Below are 14,785 nucleotides of genomic sequence, written 5' to 3'. Positions count from 1 at the left end.
GCCGAAGCTGCTGCTGGGCATGGCTCATGCTAGGGCCATGGGCTTGGAGCTGGGGCTGAGGTACACAGAGGGGCCAGCAGGGGCCGTGGGGGGTGTGGGCTCCAGCTCCATGAAAGCCGAGTAGAGGGTGGTGAGGTGCAGGTCACCCAATGCCCCGGAGCCCCCACTGCCTGGTGGTGCCAAGTCGCCGGCCCCACTGCCCGTCTCTGCCGGACAGGACCCTGGCGGGAAGCAATGGGGTGGCGGTGGAGGTGGTGGCATTGAAGATGATGTCGGGGACGAGGTCACCAGGACCAAGGGGTCAAGGGCCAAGCTGTCATCCTTCAGCTGTTCCCACAGGTTTCCTAGTTGGGGGAGAGAACAGGAGTCACTGGGAGGTACCAGGGAGCTCTGTGTACCCCACCCATGGCTCTCACATGCTAAAGAGAGCAGGATTGGGGTAACCTTGACTGGGGAACAGACTGTTGGCAGCAGGGAGTTGCTGGAACTCTCCGATTCCTCTGCCATAGCTTAGATGATCTCTGGGGCTCTTATTTTGGAGGGAGGTGGGGTAGTCATAGGACTGATAGTCCTAGTTGTAGTCATAGGACTGATGCCTATGCTGTGCACTCCAGACTTAGCCTGCAGAGGGAGCCCCTGGAACTCTTCCCCTGGCTCCTGCCCAGGCTCCCCAGGAAGGCGGATCTGCAGCCAAGACCAAGGATCTTCTAACAATGCGCTGCTGGAGCCCATGCGGTCCTTCACTGCAGGCCCAAGGGAGAGGAGCAGAGCCTGGAGCACTGACTCCAGGGAGGAGTCAGTGCTGCCACCTCGTCCTCCTCTTTGTGCTGTGGGACCTGCATCATGGCAGACCAGGGCCTGGCGCTCCTGCCCTGGGTATCAGGGCTGCAGGGATGGAGGAAGAGGGCTGGACCAGACCCTGGATTGAACTCGGCTGCTTGGGTTCCAGTCCTTACTCTCCTTCTTTCTAGCCAAGTAACCTTGAATAAGTTACTTAACCTCCATGTGCTTTTGTGAAGGGGGTTTAATAATCTCTCCTCCGGTCCTAGAGGCCCAGATGAGAGAGCACACGTGAAGCTGATGGTTTGTGGTGAGCGTCGCTCCCCACTTCTGGCTGCAGCTGAGGACCTAGCTGCACGTTTCTAACAAGCTTACCAAGACCTGGGCTGTGTCCCCACAGGACCGGGAGCTCGGTGAGGGTCAGCTGTCTCCACCTGCCTGTGGATGTCCCTCCCCCCACTCCCCCAGTGTACCCAGAGGGTCTCAGGCGTGGGTCAGCCCCCTCCTCCAAGCCTCCTGAGCCAGGACCAGAGTCTGGGCATGCACTGGGGTTTAGATCTGAATGGGTGGGCTCTGCCGTGTGCAGAGATGGGACAGGCAAGATGGAATGGAATAGATAGAACCTCTCCCCAGACTCCTACCCCCAAATCTCGGCAGGACCTGCCTAGTTCTGAGGCCTTACATTCTTCCCCCGGGGGAAGATCTCTCTCCTTCTTCTGCTTTAAAAGATGAATGAGAAAATGCAACCACCTCTGGGAATGTTCAGACTGGCAGTTGCTCACAGCCACGATGGAGCGGAACACTGGGCTCTTTCCCAGCTACTCGGAACTGGGAGTGGTTTGATGATGGGGTCCATTGGAACATGTTCAAGGGCACAGGAGGAGGGAGATGGGGGCAAGGACATTCCTCTTAGCCCCTTGGCACCCCTGGCCGGCTCAGGACTTTTCTGCTTCAACTGACCAGAAACCTGGCAGCTTGGAGGGGATGGGCCACACCGCCAGGTGCACCTCTCCGGTCCCGTCCCACCTTCCCTTTCCCACCCCCAGCTCACCCTGGAAGTCGAAGTCGGTGAGAGAGGGGTTGATGGCGTCCAGGTCGGTGCCGAGGTCTCCGTCTGGCAGCAAGGTGTCATGCATGGTCCTGGCCGGGGAAGGCTCAGCCAGTAGCTTGGCGCTGTGGCTGGGTGGGGTGTTGGCAGGCAGAGGCGAGTCCTGGGGGGTGCCTGGCTGGGCCCGCAGCTCAAGGTGCCCGTCCGGCTGCGGGAACAATGGCTGTGGGGGTCCGGGAGGGGCCAGGCCCGGGGAGAGGTGCGAATATGTCTGCCCATAGCAGGAGGGCACATGCCCCCCAAGTAGGTCCTGCAGGGGGTTCTTGCCGGGAATGGGGCCCGGAGCTGGGTGGATTGAGTGCAGTGGCTGGGAGAGCCCAACTGGAGGGGCCAGGGGCCGGATGGGGCCTGAGCTGGCCAGCCCGGGGGGCGGGCAGCCCAGCAGTGGGGAGCCCAGCTTCTCCCTCTTCTCTCCAATGAGGCTGTCCAGCTCTTCTGCAAAGGCCCAAGAGAGAAGAGAGAGGGACACCATGAGACCTCCCTTTCCCCACAAGCCCTTCCCAGCCTTGGAACCACTCAGGCCTTCCCTCACTAATAAGTTCTCTTTGATCAGCTTCTCTTCCTCTCCCCGCTCTTCCCTCCCCCCCCCCCCCCCCCTCCCCCCCCCCCCCCCCCCAGTTCCTAGGCACACTGAGCCCTCCCTTGCATTGCCCTGCAGCCCCTCACCTGGCTTGGCCATGCTCTTGCGCACAGCAATAGGGTCTTTCCTCTTCCACTTCTGCAGCTCCTCCTGCATCTTGTCGATTTTGGCCGGATTGAGGGCCCACAGGCAGCCCTTGCGGGAGGAGCTTCCTGATTTGTTCTCCACCTTCTCAAAGCACTTGTTGAGAGAAAGGTTGTGGCGAACGGAATTCTTCCAGCCGTCAGGAGCCGTCTGCCGGAGCAGAGCAGGACCAGAATTCAAGCCGGGCTCAAGGAACCTGGGGAGGCTCTTCTGCCCCCTGGGCACCCAACTGCCACCCATTCCGGGGCTTGTCGTCCTCCTCAGCACCCAGCCCGTGCTTGGTACCCTTCAGTGGTGGGCAGGGGTGGGCGGGAACCTTGGCCCCTCATCCCAGCCCCACCTCAGGCCGACCCTGTCCAGGATTGTCTGGGTGGTTCATAGAGGGAGGGCCCGTTCCCTGTCTGGAGCTGGACCAGTCCCGCTGGGTCTTGGGGCCTATGCTCGGACCCCTCTGGGGAAAGCGAACTCGCTACTCCCAGGTCTCCCAGATGCCAGCTTTGGAATGAGGAGGGAGCTATGGGATGCTCCTTTCCTGGGGCTGCCTCACCCCCGCTTGGGCAAACTCGGGAGAAAAGAAAGATGGGTGAGGTTGTATTTGGGTGTGTGCCCCTGTCGCCCATATGTCGTGTGTATAGCTGGGTTTTGGTGAGAGTGCGAGGTGTGTGTGTGTGTGGGGGGACTGGCTATTCGTATGTGTGTGCTTGTGTCCCTAAGTATGCCTCCCCGGCGTGAGCCCGCGTCCGGGGTGTGGGTCTGTGAATTCCTTTGAGTGTGAGGATGTGTGTGTGAGAAAGTCTCTCTGGGTGTGTGGGGGTCTCCATGACTGTATGTGTGTGGGAGTGGGAGTGTTCACATGAGTGTGCCTGGGGGGGCGTGCCCCGGTGGGAAGGCCAGCCCTCAGGTGGGCAGTGGGGGGGCTCGTGCCAACAGAATAAACACCCATTAGGAGGCCCCGTCGTGCCACCGGTGCAGTAATTGTGCCCAGGGAGGGTTGTAAAAACCATTAGGCTGACTCAGTGGGGTGAGAGGCGGTGGCGGGGGTGCCAGTGGATCCCCCCCATCCCCCCCCGACCTCCAGCTCTGTTCCCGCCTCTGTGCCAGTCCCAGGCCCAGCGGGGGCCGACGGTGGGCAGAGCATCCGCCGGCCAGGGGCCCCCATGCCCTCAGCCCCCTGGTCCCTCTTCCCTTTCAGCCGGCAGTTTCAGCGGAGTGCGGGCGGCCACGCCCTCCTCCCCAGCCCACTTGCCCCAGGGAGCAGTCAGGCTGATTCACGCCTGGCAGAACTGGGTCCTGACGCCCGGTCACTGCGAGCTGCCGGCAGGAGCTGCCGCAGCCTTTCTCAGGGGCAGCTGGCCTGGGGCAGGGGGCTGGTTGACATGACCCCCAAGGCTCCCGGGGCTCAGGAGGAAGGATGCTCGAGCCACCAGACCAGTCAGCTTGGGATTCACCTTCAACTCCCACGAAAGTCCCTACTAGGAGTCAAGGCTGTGTCGCCTGATGGGCAGAGTTAATGTGCACTGGGCCCTTTTACGGGCCCATAAATCTGTGACTTTGGGATGCCTGCACAGCCCCCACCCCAGCCACTTCCTGTTTGGAAGAGGGACGGTCGGCACTAGCAATTATGTCCAGTGGCTGGACACTGCCCCAGTCCCATAGCCCTGACTCATGGGGCTACAGGACGCCCACCTCAGCTGCCTGGGGCATGAGTGCTACCCACCCCAGGCTCCCCTCTGTTCTTGCCCGGGAAAATGACCTTCAAATGGAGAGTGAGCCATAAAGGGGGCAGGGGATCTTTGAACTAATTCCTTAGGTAGGTGAGAGGGGAACCGTCAGAGTTGGAAGGAATGGATGTGCCAACTGGTCCAACCTGACCATTTTACAGATTGGGAAACTGAGGTCCAGGGAAGAAACTGCCTGGCCCTAGATCACACAGAAGGCAGTGACAGAGCCCAGACTCCAGCTCTGTCCCTTTATTAAGGGCCCTGCCCAGGTCACCCTATAGGGCTGGCTTCACCACTGGGGCCCGTCCCATCCTCACAGATGCTTTCTCTCTGAAGTCAAATGTAAACTCAGGAGTGAGAGAGTGATGCAACCGGCTAAGAACAACAACTAGAACCAAAAAAAAAAAAAAAGTTGTTAGACCTCTTCACTCTTCAGCCCCATAAAACAGGGATTACACAGCTCCCAGGAAAAATAATTAAGCCAGGAAGATGAGATGCAGGGAGGGGCTGGGGGCCAGGCCGGGAGTTGGCAGGGAGGAATGGCTGAGAGGAACAGGGCAGGCCCACTTCCCTGTCTCTGGCCTGGCCCCTTGAAGCCCTATAGAGGACCCTCCAAAAGCTTTAGCGGTTAGGGAGCGTTTCGTCTCCAGATCTGTTGGGATATCGGGGCAGCTCTGGATACTGGCTCTGATGCTTCTCAAATCCCAGAGACGACTCACCCCCCCTTCCAGAATCTCTGGTGGATGACCATACTTCCCCATTCCTGGCCAGACCACTCTGGCCATCTTGCCCACTCCTCATTTGATCGCAACGCAGCAAGTACAAACTTGTTTGAATATCAGCTTCAGATTATCCTCAGGCGGGACAATTGGGAAGATAGTGGGACCAGAGGTCACCTACTGGCAGGTGGAGCTCAGTTCTGGACCTGGGCCTCAGCTCCCATCTTCGGCCCGGTTCTCGGATGAGATTATATCCACCAGGGTGTAGACCTCGGAGAAGGCAGTCCTCACACACAAGTTCTGCTCTCCCCTGCACCCACCCAGAAGAAGAGGTCTGTGCTGGAAGGTATGCGGGGGCATGCCGAGAAGGGAAGTGGGTGGTGTGTGAAGCCAAACAGCTCGAGCCACCAACCGATCCCCCCTGTTGTGTGACCTTGAGCAGGTGGATCACCCTTTCTGATGTGTTTGCCCATCTGGACAGAAAGGTATCTGTCCTGCCTCTAGGGAGGGAATCTGGTAGAAGCCCCTTCCGTGGATGACAAGAACTGGCCACTGTACATGGGAAGGCCAGGTGAGCCGCCCAGTTCCCTGGGACACTTGAAGACCATGAAGCCCACACCCCCCTTTCTGGCAGGGCTGCAGCTGAGCCTGCCACCCACAGAGGCAGATCTTAATCTCTCCCTGGAAGGCAATGGGTCGTGTGGTCCCAGCGTCCCATGCCACCCTGGCTGGCTACTGCTCTTACTCAGATTCCTCTAACCTACAGCATCCTGGGGGCAGGGGTGGGGACAGTCTCTCATTTCTTCCCAAGCTCTTTCTCCCCACTCGGGGTAGGTGGATGCTTCTTGAAGCCTATCAGGACTGACAAGTCCGCTTTCCACCAGCATGAGATCGGATTCCAGCCTGCTGAGTAACCTTGGGTGAATGGCTTGAGCTCTCTGTTCCTGACACAGAACTCTCAAGAGAGAACTCTCTGCCTCCAGAGAGGCCTGGCTCGCCCAGGATGGGAGGATTGGGGTGGATCTCGGGCTCACCTTGAAGTAGGGAAAGTGCTCCGTCATGAAATTGTAGATCTCGCTGACAGGAAGGCTCCCCGTTTTACTGTTCTTAAGGGCCATGAAGATGAGGATGCTGAAGGCAGAGAAAACCTTGAGAGTCTGAACTTCTGAGCAGGCAGGGAGTCTCCGCCGACCACCCCGCCTGCCCTGGCTGGAGTAGTTGAGAGGAATAACCTGCTGCAGATTTAGGTGAGAGGCTCCATGGGGTGGAAAGGAGAAAGGATGAGAAGGTGTCCACTGAAGTTGGGAATTACCAAGCTACAAGGGTCTTGTGGAATCTAAGAGATCTGGGTTGTAATCCTGGCTTGGCCACTCGCTAGTTGTGTGACCTTGGGTGAGCGCCTTAACCTCTGAACCTCAATTTCCTCAGCTTTGAAGTAAGGAAAGTAATAGCTACCTCAGAGTTGTGAGGATTAAGGGTGCATTACCAGGCACCCTCAGCCAACTGCACACTGAAGGTTGGATAGTCAGGGAGGGAACTATGGTTTCTTGAGCCCCTACAATGTGCCAAGCATATTCTGTCACTTAATCTTTCCAAAGGCCTGAATATTCCTCTTCCTTTTTTTTTTTTTTTCTTTTTAAGCAGATGAATAAACAGAGGCTCAGAGAGATTAAGTAACTTGCCTGAGGTTTCACAGCTAGTAAATTCGAGAGCCTGGACTTGAACTGAGTTGTGTTGGACTCCAAGGATGGGGTATTCTCCTTTCTGTGCATCATCCTGCCTCCCACAAACCCCTTCTCTGTGCTCTTGGATGCTCTCTGAGTTCCTTTTCCTTCCCTGAGCTTACACTGGCTGATGACCTGATCCCACTTGGGGCCTGGCACACAGGAGGTCGAGTGTCACTGTTGATGGGAGGAATGAAAGTTCCGGGGGAAGGTCTCCTAGACCGGCGGGGTGCTGCGGGCTTTGGCGTTTGCAGCCCCAGCAGGCGCTGGATACCTGAGCTGAGTCTGTAGGCCTCATCTCTCACTTATCTCCTGGAGAGCTTTGGGGTTCGGCTTCTCTCTGTATCTAGGGGAAAGGGAGGGGGAAGGGGGCGAGCATCCCTCCTAAACTCTCAGGCCCAAGCCCCGGGCCCCACGAGGCTAGAACTTAGGGGGCCCAATCTCGGGGCGCCAGCCTCCGCTGAGTGGAGCCACTGACAGCTCCGCAGGGTTAGACAAGAGGTCAGAGGTGATCTGGTCTATCCGCGGGCCTCCGTGCGGGGATCCCCTCTCCAGCAGCGTCTCGAAGCCTGCTGAGGATGACTTCCATCCTCTGCCATCACCTTATAGCTTGAGGATTCCATGCCTCAGTTTCCCCACTGGTCCTCTCACCCCTCTTCCTTCCACCCCAGGGGTGCTGGGACCATACCTGTAGGAGTAGATGGGTTTTGGGAAGAGAGGCTGGTGCCCATCGGTGCTGGCCTGGGGCGCGATCCGCTGGTATGGATAGTGTGAGGAGCCCAGGTACGGTATGGGGTAGCTGCCACCACCTGGTGAGTACTGTAGAGGTCAAAGGGGCAGAGGGGTTGCCATGGTAACCAGTCCTTCCCAGGGTGGGGGGAATCCCCCTCCCACACCCCGTTCATATACATCCGGAGAGAGAGCTGAGACTAGATTCTTCTCTTCCTGGTTACGGGCTCCAAGAGCAGAGCCATCTGAGGGGGCTGGCCAAGGGTGTGGACATCTGAGGGCCTCTGAGGAGATCCCCAAATCTGGGATCTCAGAAGCCTCAAAGCTCCTTTCCTCCAGTTCCTTCTTCTCAGGCCCGTTGCATGGTGATGGGGAAGCGGCTTGGATGGGCTAGAGAGTGTGAGGGCCTCCAGGCCCCCCTACATTTCCTGGAGCAGCTGGGTTGGAAGTGGGGTGTCCAGCCCTGGCCTTCGTTTGCTGGGCACTGCCACCTTTTACGAGTTTCAGTGGCTCTTTGAAAGGGCCGGTCACGGTGGTGGGCAGATGGGGGTAGGAGGTGGTTTTACGGCAAAGGGAGTGGCTGTGGTGCCAGGAATGGTGTTTTATGGGGGCAAAGGGGGTAGGAGACTCTGACTCCCCCATCTGCTCCAGGCTGAGGTGCTCTTTCCAGGTCACCCGAGAGACACTTAGTGCCTGAGTCACCCTCTCTGCAGGCTCTATAAAGCCCTGGGTGCGGCCATCTTGTTCGGGGGGTGTGTGTGTGTGTGCGGAATGCAGAAAGCATCAAAGCAGGGCTGGGCATGGCGAGGCTATTTAAGGTCTGGCAGCCCCTTAACCCTGCTGTGGCTCCGTCCCTCAGGGGCCAGGCTGCCTCAGGGACACCCCCTGCCCTGGGTCAGACCCTGAGCCTCAGGAGGGCTTGAGCCATTCCAGCTGGGCTCCTCGCGGCAGTGAGGATGACCCCTCATGTGTTCCCTCTGCTTCCCTCCATCTCTTTCTTGCCCCCCAACAAAGCAAGCAGTCTGACCACCTCCCCCACCCCCCACCCCCCCATGAGCCTGTCTCCCTGGCTTGGCCAAGATCAGGGCCAAAGCTAAAGAGCTGGGAGTAGAACCTGCTCCACAGGCAGGGCCTGTCTCAGTGCCAGGCTGCAGGTGGATGGAGCTGGGCGCTGGGCAGCCACTTGCTCTGTCTTGCCCAGTGACTCCTGGGAGCTGCCTGGCTGCTCTGGGGCTCTTTTCTTTCTCTTTAAAAACCTGCATCCCATGCCAATGTGGGGCAATTACTTGGCATCCTGTCCATGTCGGAGGAGCTGAGGCTGGGCGGTGGGGTGGGGAGGGGGGAAAGGGCCGAAGATGATGGGGTCTTGGAGACTTCCAGGTGGCAAGGTGCCCCAGCTCCATGCCTGGTCCCACCCTGTCTCGGTGAAAGGGAAGTTGGGGGCCAGGGCTACGTAGCAAGACAGTGGCTGACCCAGGCGAGAGCCCATTGTTCCCTTTCTGCTCAGTCTTGTGTCACCCCACAGAGTCCTTTTCTCTTGGCCCCTGTCTTTGTCGGGCTCTCCTCCTCCCTCTCTTTTCAGTTCACATCTGGGCCCTGCCCCACTCTCAGCCCCGCTCTCTTTCCTGAGACTCTCCGCCTGAGACTCTTAGATTGAACCCCACCTACTCCTAGAGAAGGGCGATTGCTTCCTTCCCCATGGACCCCTGGCCCCCCACCCCAGATGGCCTTGGACTTGGCAATGCAGGTGTGCCCACGCACATCCACGCCCGCACACCTCCCACCACATAATATCCTGGGGCCCCAGGGGAGCATGCCCACCTGCCCCTGACCCACCTGGTGGAAGGGGGGCTGGGAGGGACAGTACATGTGCTGCAAGGGGGGCTGGTAACAGTACATCCCAGGACCAGTCTCCAGAGTTGGGGGCTTGACCTTGACTTCTGACCCCTGCTGGAAGGAACAAAAAACAGATGACCAGGTGGGGCCTTGGTTTTCCCTGTGGCTTGAAACCGACACAAAAGCAACCGCTACTCTGCCTCCCCCAAAGCTTAGTCCTAGAGAACAAATGGAGAACAGAGAAGGTCAGGGCTTTTCCTGAGGGAACTCAGCCAGTTAGCGGTGGAGCTGGGGCTGGAATTGAGAGCACTCCCTGGTCTGCACCTCACTTCAGGTGAGAGGCAGAGGCCGAGCTGTCCAGGCGACTAGGGGAGATTTGACGATGGTCACAGTGAGGTGGGGTAGAGTCAGAGATCTCTCTGGAATAGCACGAAGATACAGTGCCTGATCCCACGCATCAAGACTGGCTTGGGGCCTGCTTGTGTTCAGAGCTGCCAGCCTCTCGGAGCAGGTCTGCGAAGGACATCTGGAAAAGGCTACAGCTCTAGAATTCCCACTGCAGAGCCCATAGTAAGGGGAGCACAGGAAGTGGCCAGACAGGTGGGCCCAGCTGGTGACCCAAAGCCCTGCCCCTTTCTCCTCGGTAAAGCCCAGGGGAGCTCCGGCAGGCTCTTTGGAGGGGGCTGATGAGTCCTCCCCACTCTGTCTCCTGGCCATCCTCAACTCAAAGGCCTTTGCTCCCTACTCGGGGAGTCTGCCCTGTTGCTGGTCTGCTTGAGTCCCGCAGCTCTCTTTCACCCTGGCACAGGGAACCTATAGCTGCTGCCAGAGGTGGTGGCCAGGCTCTGGCTTCCCATGGGTGGTGAGCTCCCCATGGGGCCCCCAGAGTCTAGCACAGAGCTCTACGCTGAGTAGAGTCAGAAAGAGGGCACAGCTGGTTTCTAGAACGTGAAGAAGGCCAGAAGGAGGTAGACCACTCTTCCTGGGCTTACCAGGGGCCTTGGGAACCAGTATCTGGGCCCAGAGGGTCAACTCAACTGTCAGCTCTTTCTGGATGTGCCCTGGGGTTGCTGATGCAGAGAGAGCCATAATCATAGAATCTCAGGCCTGGAAGGGCCAACAGCACGAGGGCCAACCTCCTCATTTGGAAGATGATGGGGTTGAGCCCACTGAGGGGAAGTGATGTGTCCGAGGTCACCTAGTGAGTCGACCAGTTAGCTGTGGCTCTCCGGGCCCCGGCTCCTCTCCACTGAGCAGGGGGTAAGGGAGTGGGCTCAAATCTCAGCCTCCCTTCCTATAGGCCAAGGGACACCTTGGGAAAGTCACTTGACGTCTATGGAAACTTGGTTTCCTCAGAGGCAAAATGGGGATAATGGGAAGTCTTTCGAGGGTTGTCATGAGGATTAAATGGGGCACTTGAGAGAAAGCATCTGGCACAGTGCCCAGGGGCTGGCAGCGAGTGGATTTGGGGGGCAGGAGCTAATATGATGACGCCCTCACCATGAGTGGCTGTCATGTTCAGTGGGCCTGAGGAGAAGCCATCAAAGGGCCCCAGAACCAAGGGTCCTGTCTTGGCCACAGCTGGTAGGAACCCAACCCCTTCTCTATCTTCCAAGCCTGGGAGTCAGGCTTTGTCGGTGGGTCGGGGAGGGGGGGGGGCTTGGGGATGGAATGGGAGCCTGTCTGAAAGCAAAAGGTGAGGAAAGCTGGTGAGCATCTGGAGTAACCACAACCCCGGCTGAGCCTGCTCAGTGCTCACCACCTCGGGACCTCCAACCTCCCTCTAGCTTTCCTCTCCCCAGGGCAACAAGCCTATGAGGCAGGTCCTCTTAACCATACTTTTCAGATGAGGCCCAGAGAGGTTAAGTGACTTGCCCAAGATCACACAGCTGGTGGGTATGACTGTGGGATGACATGCTGACTTTCCAAGGTGCTTTCAAGGTATTTCTATGAATACACTCAGCCCTCCTCCCCTCTCGGGCAAATAGGTCCCGGAAGTGTCCTTTGAGAAGCTGTAAGCCCTCTCTCCACCCACGTATGCAGATGCCGGAGAGGGAACCTTGTGCTCTGTGGCTCCTCCCTCAACCCTTTCTCTTGGTCTCTGGAATGTGTTTTTCTTCTCACATTTGCATATGGGCGGGTAGGTCTGGCTGGGGATTCTCGACACTTAAACAAACAGAGAAGTCACACACTGGAATCCTGACTCAGGAGCCTCTGGGAAGCTGCCAGCTTCCTTAGCCTGACCTGCCTCCCCCACCTTGGCCCCTCCATGGCGGGGCAGGTCAGCATCCCCTCCCCAGCTGACCTGGAGGCCAGAAGGAAGCAAAGACCCCAACTTTCTGAGCTTGCTGCTTCCCCGGCGCACCCTGACCCTGAGTCCGAGGGGGGAAAGGTCTGGAAGGAAAGGTGGAGTTTGATCTCAGAGGACTCATTCTGGGGTTCTGCGAACTAGGACCCCTAGGGGTAGGTGGGAAGCCCACTGGCCACTGGTACTCACCAGGACTTGGGGGCTGTGCTCTTGGCTGGGGTAGGGGAGCCCGTTGCACCAGGCCTCTGCTGAGAAGCCAGGCAGGAAGGCCTCAGCCTCCCCCACATCCACGGGGATCTCCTCGAAGGCCTCCAGCGCCCCCGGGGTCTTAAAGGAGTGTCCATCAAGGGCCAGGGCGGTCTGGGCCTCGGGGAAGACGTCCTCGTGGAAATGCCGCTTGTATGGGTGGAAAGGCCCGTGGCCACCCTTGAGGAAGCGCCCGGGGCTGCTTGCTGGGCCCTCCTCAAAGCCGAAGCTGGGGTACTTGTCTGAGGGCGAGAGCCGGAAGGGGCCCGGGCCCGGGCCGGCTGGGCAGTGGACTTGCTCAGGGCCTGGTGATGCGACGCTGGGGCTCTGTGGGGGCAGTGAGGATGCCCTCTCTGGGGGGCCGTCGGGCACAAATGATGAGCAGCTGAAGCCGGCAAGCTTCTGGGGTGGACAGAGGGTAGAGAGCCCGTGAGTAGAGGCTGGACCAGGACCCTACTCTGTGCTAGGGTAACCGGGTCTGCGGCTCAGCTCTGGGGGAGCCCCCCAAGTGATCGAGGGGACAGAGACTGCCCTTGGAAGCCCTAATCTGATGAGGGCACACTGCTCCTAGATCTGAGGTGCCCCAAGTCAGATGGATGCACAGCCCTGCCCTGAGAAAGCCCCAGTCTGAAGGGATAAGCAGAGGCCTGCATCCGAACACTTCTGGATCTTGGAGTCACTGGGTACTTGTTCACTGCTGGAAGAGACAAGGCAGATCCCAGGAGGTGCCCGGGGGCTGGGGGTGGGGGTGACTGGTCCACCTGCTGCGAGGCACCAGGTACTTACGTTCTGCGGGGCAGGGGAGCCTGGGAGGCCCGGTGCCTGCATGAGGTCCCCCTGGGGCTCGCCCTCCAGTCTGGCGGGGCCGGGCAGCGTGGCGTCAGACTGCGGCGGGAGTAACGACACCATCACCCAGTCCTGGCCTCGAAGAAAGCCGGCTGTGATGAGAGTGAGGACCGGGGTCCTGGGGTGACCAACCCCAAGCTCACCGCCTCCACTCCCACCCCATCCCTGGGCTGGAACACTCACTCCAGCCAGACATCTGGTGAGACAGAGAGAGACAGACAGACAGATAGACAGGCAGATAAACAGACACAGTGAGAGAAACATCTGAGACAGAAGGAAGCAGATAAACAATGAGAGCCAGAGGAAGAAAGCACGGATGGAAGACTGGAGAGAGAACAAAGCACAGCAGGTAGGAGACCCCCCCACCCCGACCCCAGCCCCAGGAGGGAGAGTTGGCTGCTCTGGAGCTCAGCTGCGGATGGTTCCCTCCAGACCCTGCCTTGGGCCGGTATCTCCCCAGTGAGGGACTGGGCGAGGTGACCAGGACGAGTCACCTCTGCTCAGCGGCTGAGCAGGATGTTGGTCTGGAGAGAAGGGGGAGCTGGAGAGAGTGGGTCCAGCCCCGGCCTTGGGTGAGAGAGGCGGGGCCTGTCACAGGTGCCACTTCGGGGACTGGCATGCCCGGTGTGCTCCTGGGGACTGAGGGGACCTGGTTGCCTGCTGGCCCTGTGAGCCGGCCCACTGTGCGATGTCGGGCACGGGCTCTTCCTCCGACTGCCTCCAAACTGCATCTCGTGCCTGCGACCTTGTCCAGGCCGATGGCCTTTTCTTTTTCTTTCTTTTTTTTTTTATATTTTATTTTTAAATAATCTCTACACCCAATGTGGGGCCGGAACTCACAACCCCGAGATCAAGAGTCATATGCTCTATGGGTGGAACCAGTCCAGTGCCCCCAGACCACTGCCTTTTCTGAGCTTTGGTTTCACTATTTGGAAACTAGGGGCTTGTAGTAGATGATAGCTTAGGGCTCTTCCTGCTCCGACCTTCTAGAAGTACAGAACTTTGTCCCCGGCACAGCCCAGAGGTTGAGAGGACTTAGGTCCAAGCCTTTCCTCGCTAGCTGTGTCAGGGAGCATCTCTGAGTTTCGACACCATCATCTACAGAGCAGGGAGAGAGGTAGGGCCTCCCACCTGGGGATGCTGTCGTAAATGAAATCACACCCGGGAAGCATTTTGCACAGGGCCTACCACATCCTAAGTGCGCACTGGATGTCAGCTCTTGTAATTAATGTCATTATTAGAACGGCCTTCCTATTCTCATCCTCAGCTTTCTGCCTTCCTTCTCCACCACCTGCAAAGGACAGTTTCTCTGGAATGTACTCCTCTTTGCCAAGTAGTCTGAAACAGACCACCGTTGGCTGAGGGCCTGCTCTGGGCTGGCCGCTGTGTGAACAATTTGGAAAATTTTCTCATTGGTTTGTCAGAACAAACCGGTAAGGAAGGTACACTATTAAGCCACTTTACAGTTGAGGAAATTGATGCTCAGAAGGGTTACGTGACTTGCCCAAATCAAATAGCTAATCCTTAATAGAGTCAGGATTCGAACCCAGGTCTGTTTGCCGGACTCCTCTTACGGTTTCTTCATTTGGTGGGGGCCAGAGTGGGTGCTGGCTAAGCTGAGGGACCAAGCAACAAGAAAAACATGAGATTCACACTTACTGCCTCCTACCCGAGACCTCTGCCAAGCAGATCAGGATAATTGCATTTCCCAGGCCGAGTTCTCCTGGGAGCCCCCCTGGGGCCCCATGGTGCCCAGCCTGGGGTCGGCTCACCTTCGATGAATAAACTACTTCCTCCCTTTGCTTGGGGGTTCCGGGGACAAGGAAGGGAGGGCATTTGCCCCAAGTGCCTCAGGGGATCAGTGGCAGAGGGGGCTAGTAGCTGGGGTCCAGGTGGAGGCCCGTGGGAGGCTCTCCCGCCCCTTCAAGAGTCCCTACCGCCCCTTCTCCATGTCCCGGCACCCGCTCACTCACAATGCTAAATGTGGCGTGACCAGGGAAGCGCCGAGCTGGCCGTAACTGGACACCACAGGGGAGCGGGCATG

General features: G+C 58.5%; 1 protein-coding gene across 1 annotated transcript; it reads right to left on the bottom strand.

Moving 5' to 3' along the window:
- Positions 1-24: 24 nt before the first annotated feature.
- On the bottom strand, positions 25-12,804 carry FOXN1 (forkhead box N1). The gene is made up of 8 exons (XM_032428510.1): positions 12,682-12,804; positions 11,839-12,297; positions 9,342-9,452; positions 7,465-7,595; positions 6,087-6,183; positions 2,555-2,762; positions 1,832-2,323; positions 25-344 (listed from the first exon to the last, which is right to left on the bottom strand). The coding sequence occupies exons 1-8, from the start codon at positions 12,802-12,804 to the stop codon at positions 25-27; spliced, it is 1,941 nt and encodes a 646-aa protein (XP_032284401.1).
- Between the last annotated feature and the right edge of the window lie 1,981 nt (positions 12,805-14,785).

Source organism: Phoca vitulina, unplaced genomic scaffold (assembly GCF_004348235.1).
Source record: "Phoca vitulina isolate PV1807 unplaced genomic scaffold, GSC_HSeal_1.0 scaffold40, whole genome shotgun sequence".
Lineage (NCBI taxonomy): Eukaryota > Metazoa > Chordata > Mammalia > Carnivora > Phocidae > Phoca > Phoca vitulina.
The sequence above is the reverse complement of the archived record's forward strand: the minus strand, read 5'-3'. Positions and strand labels throughout refer to the sequence as shown.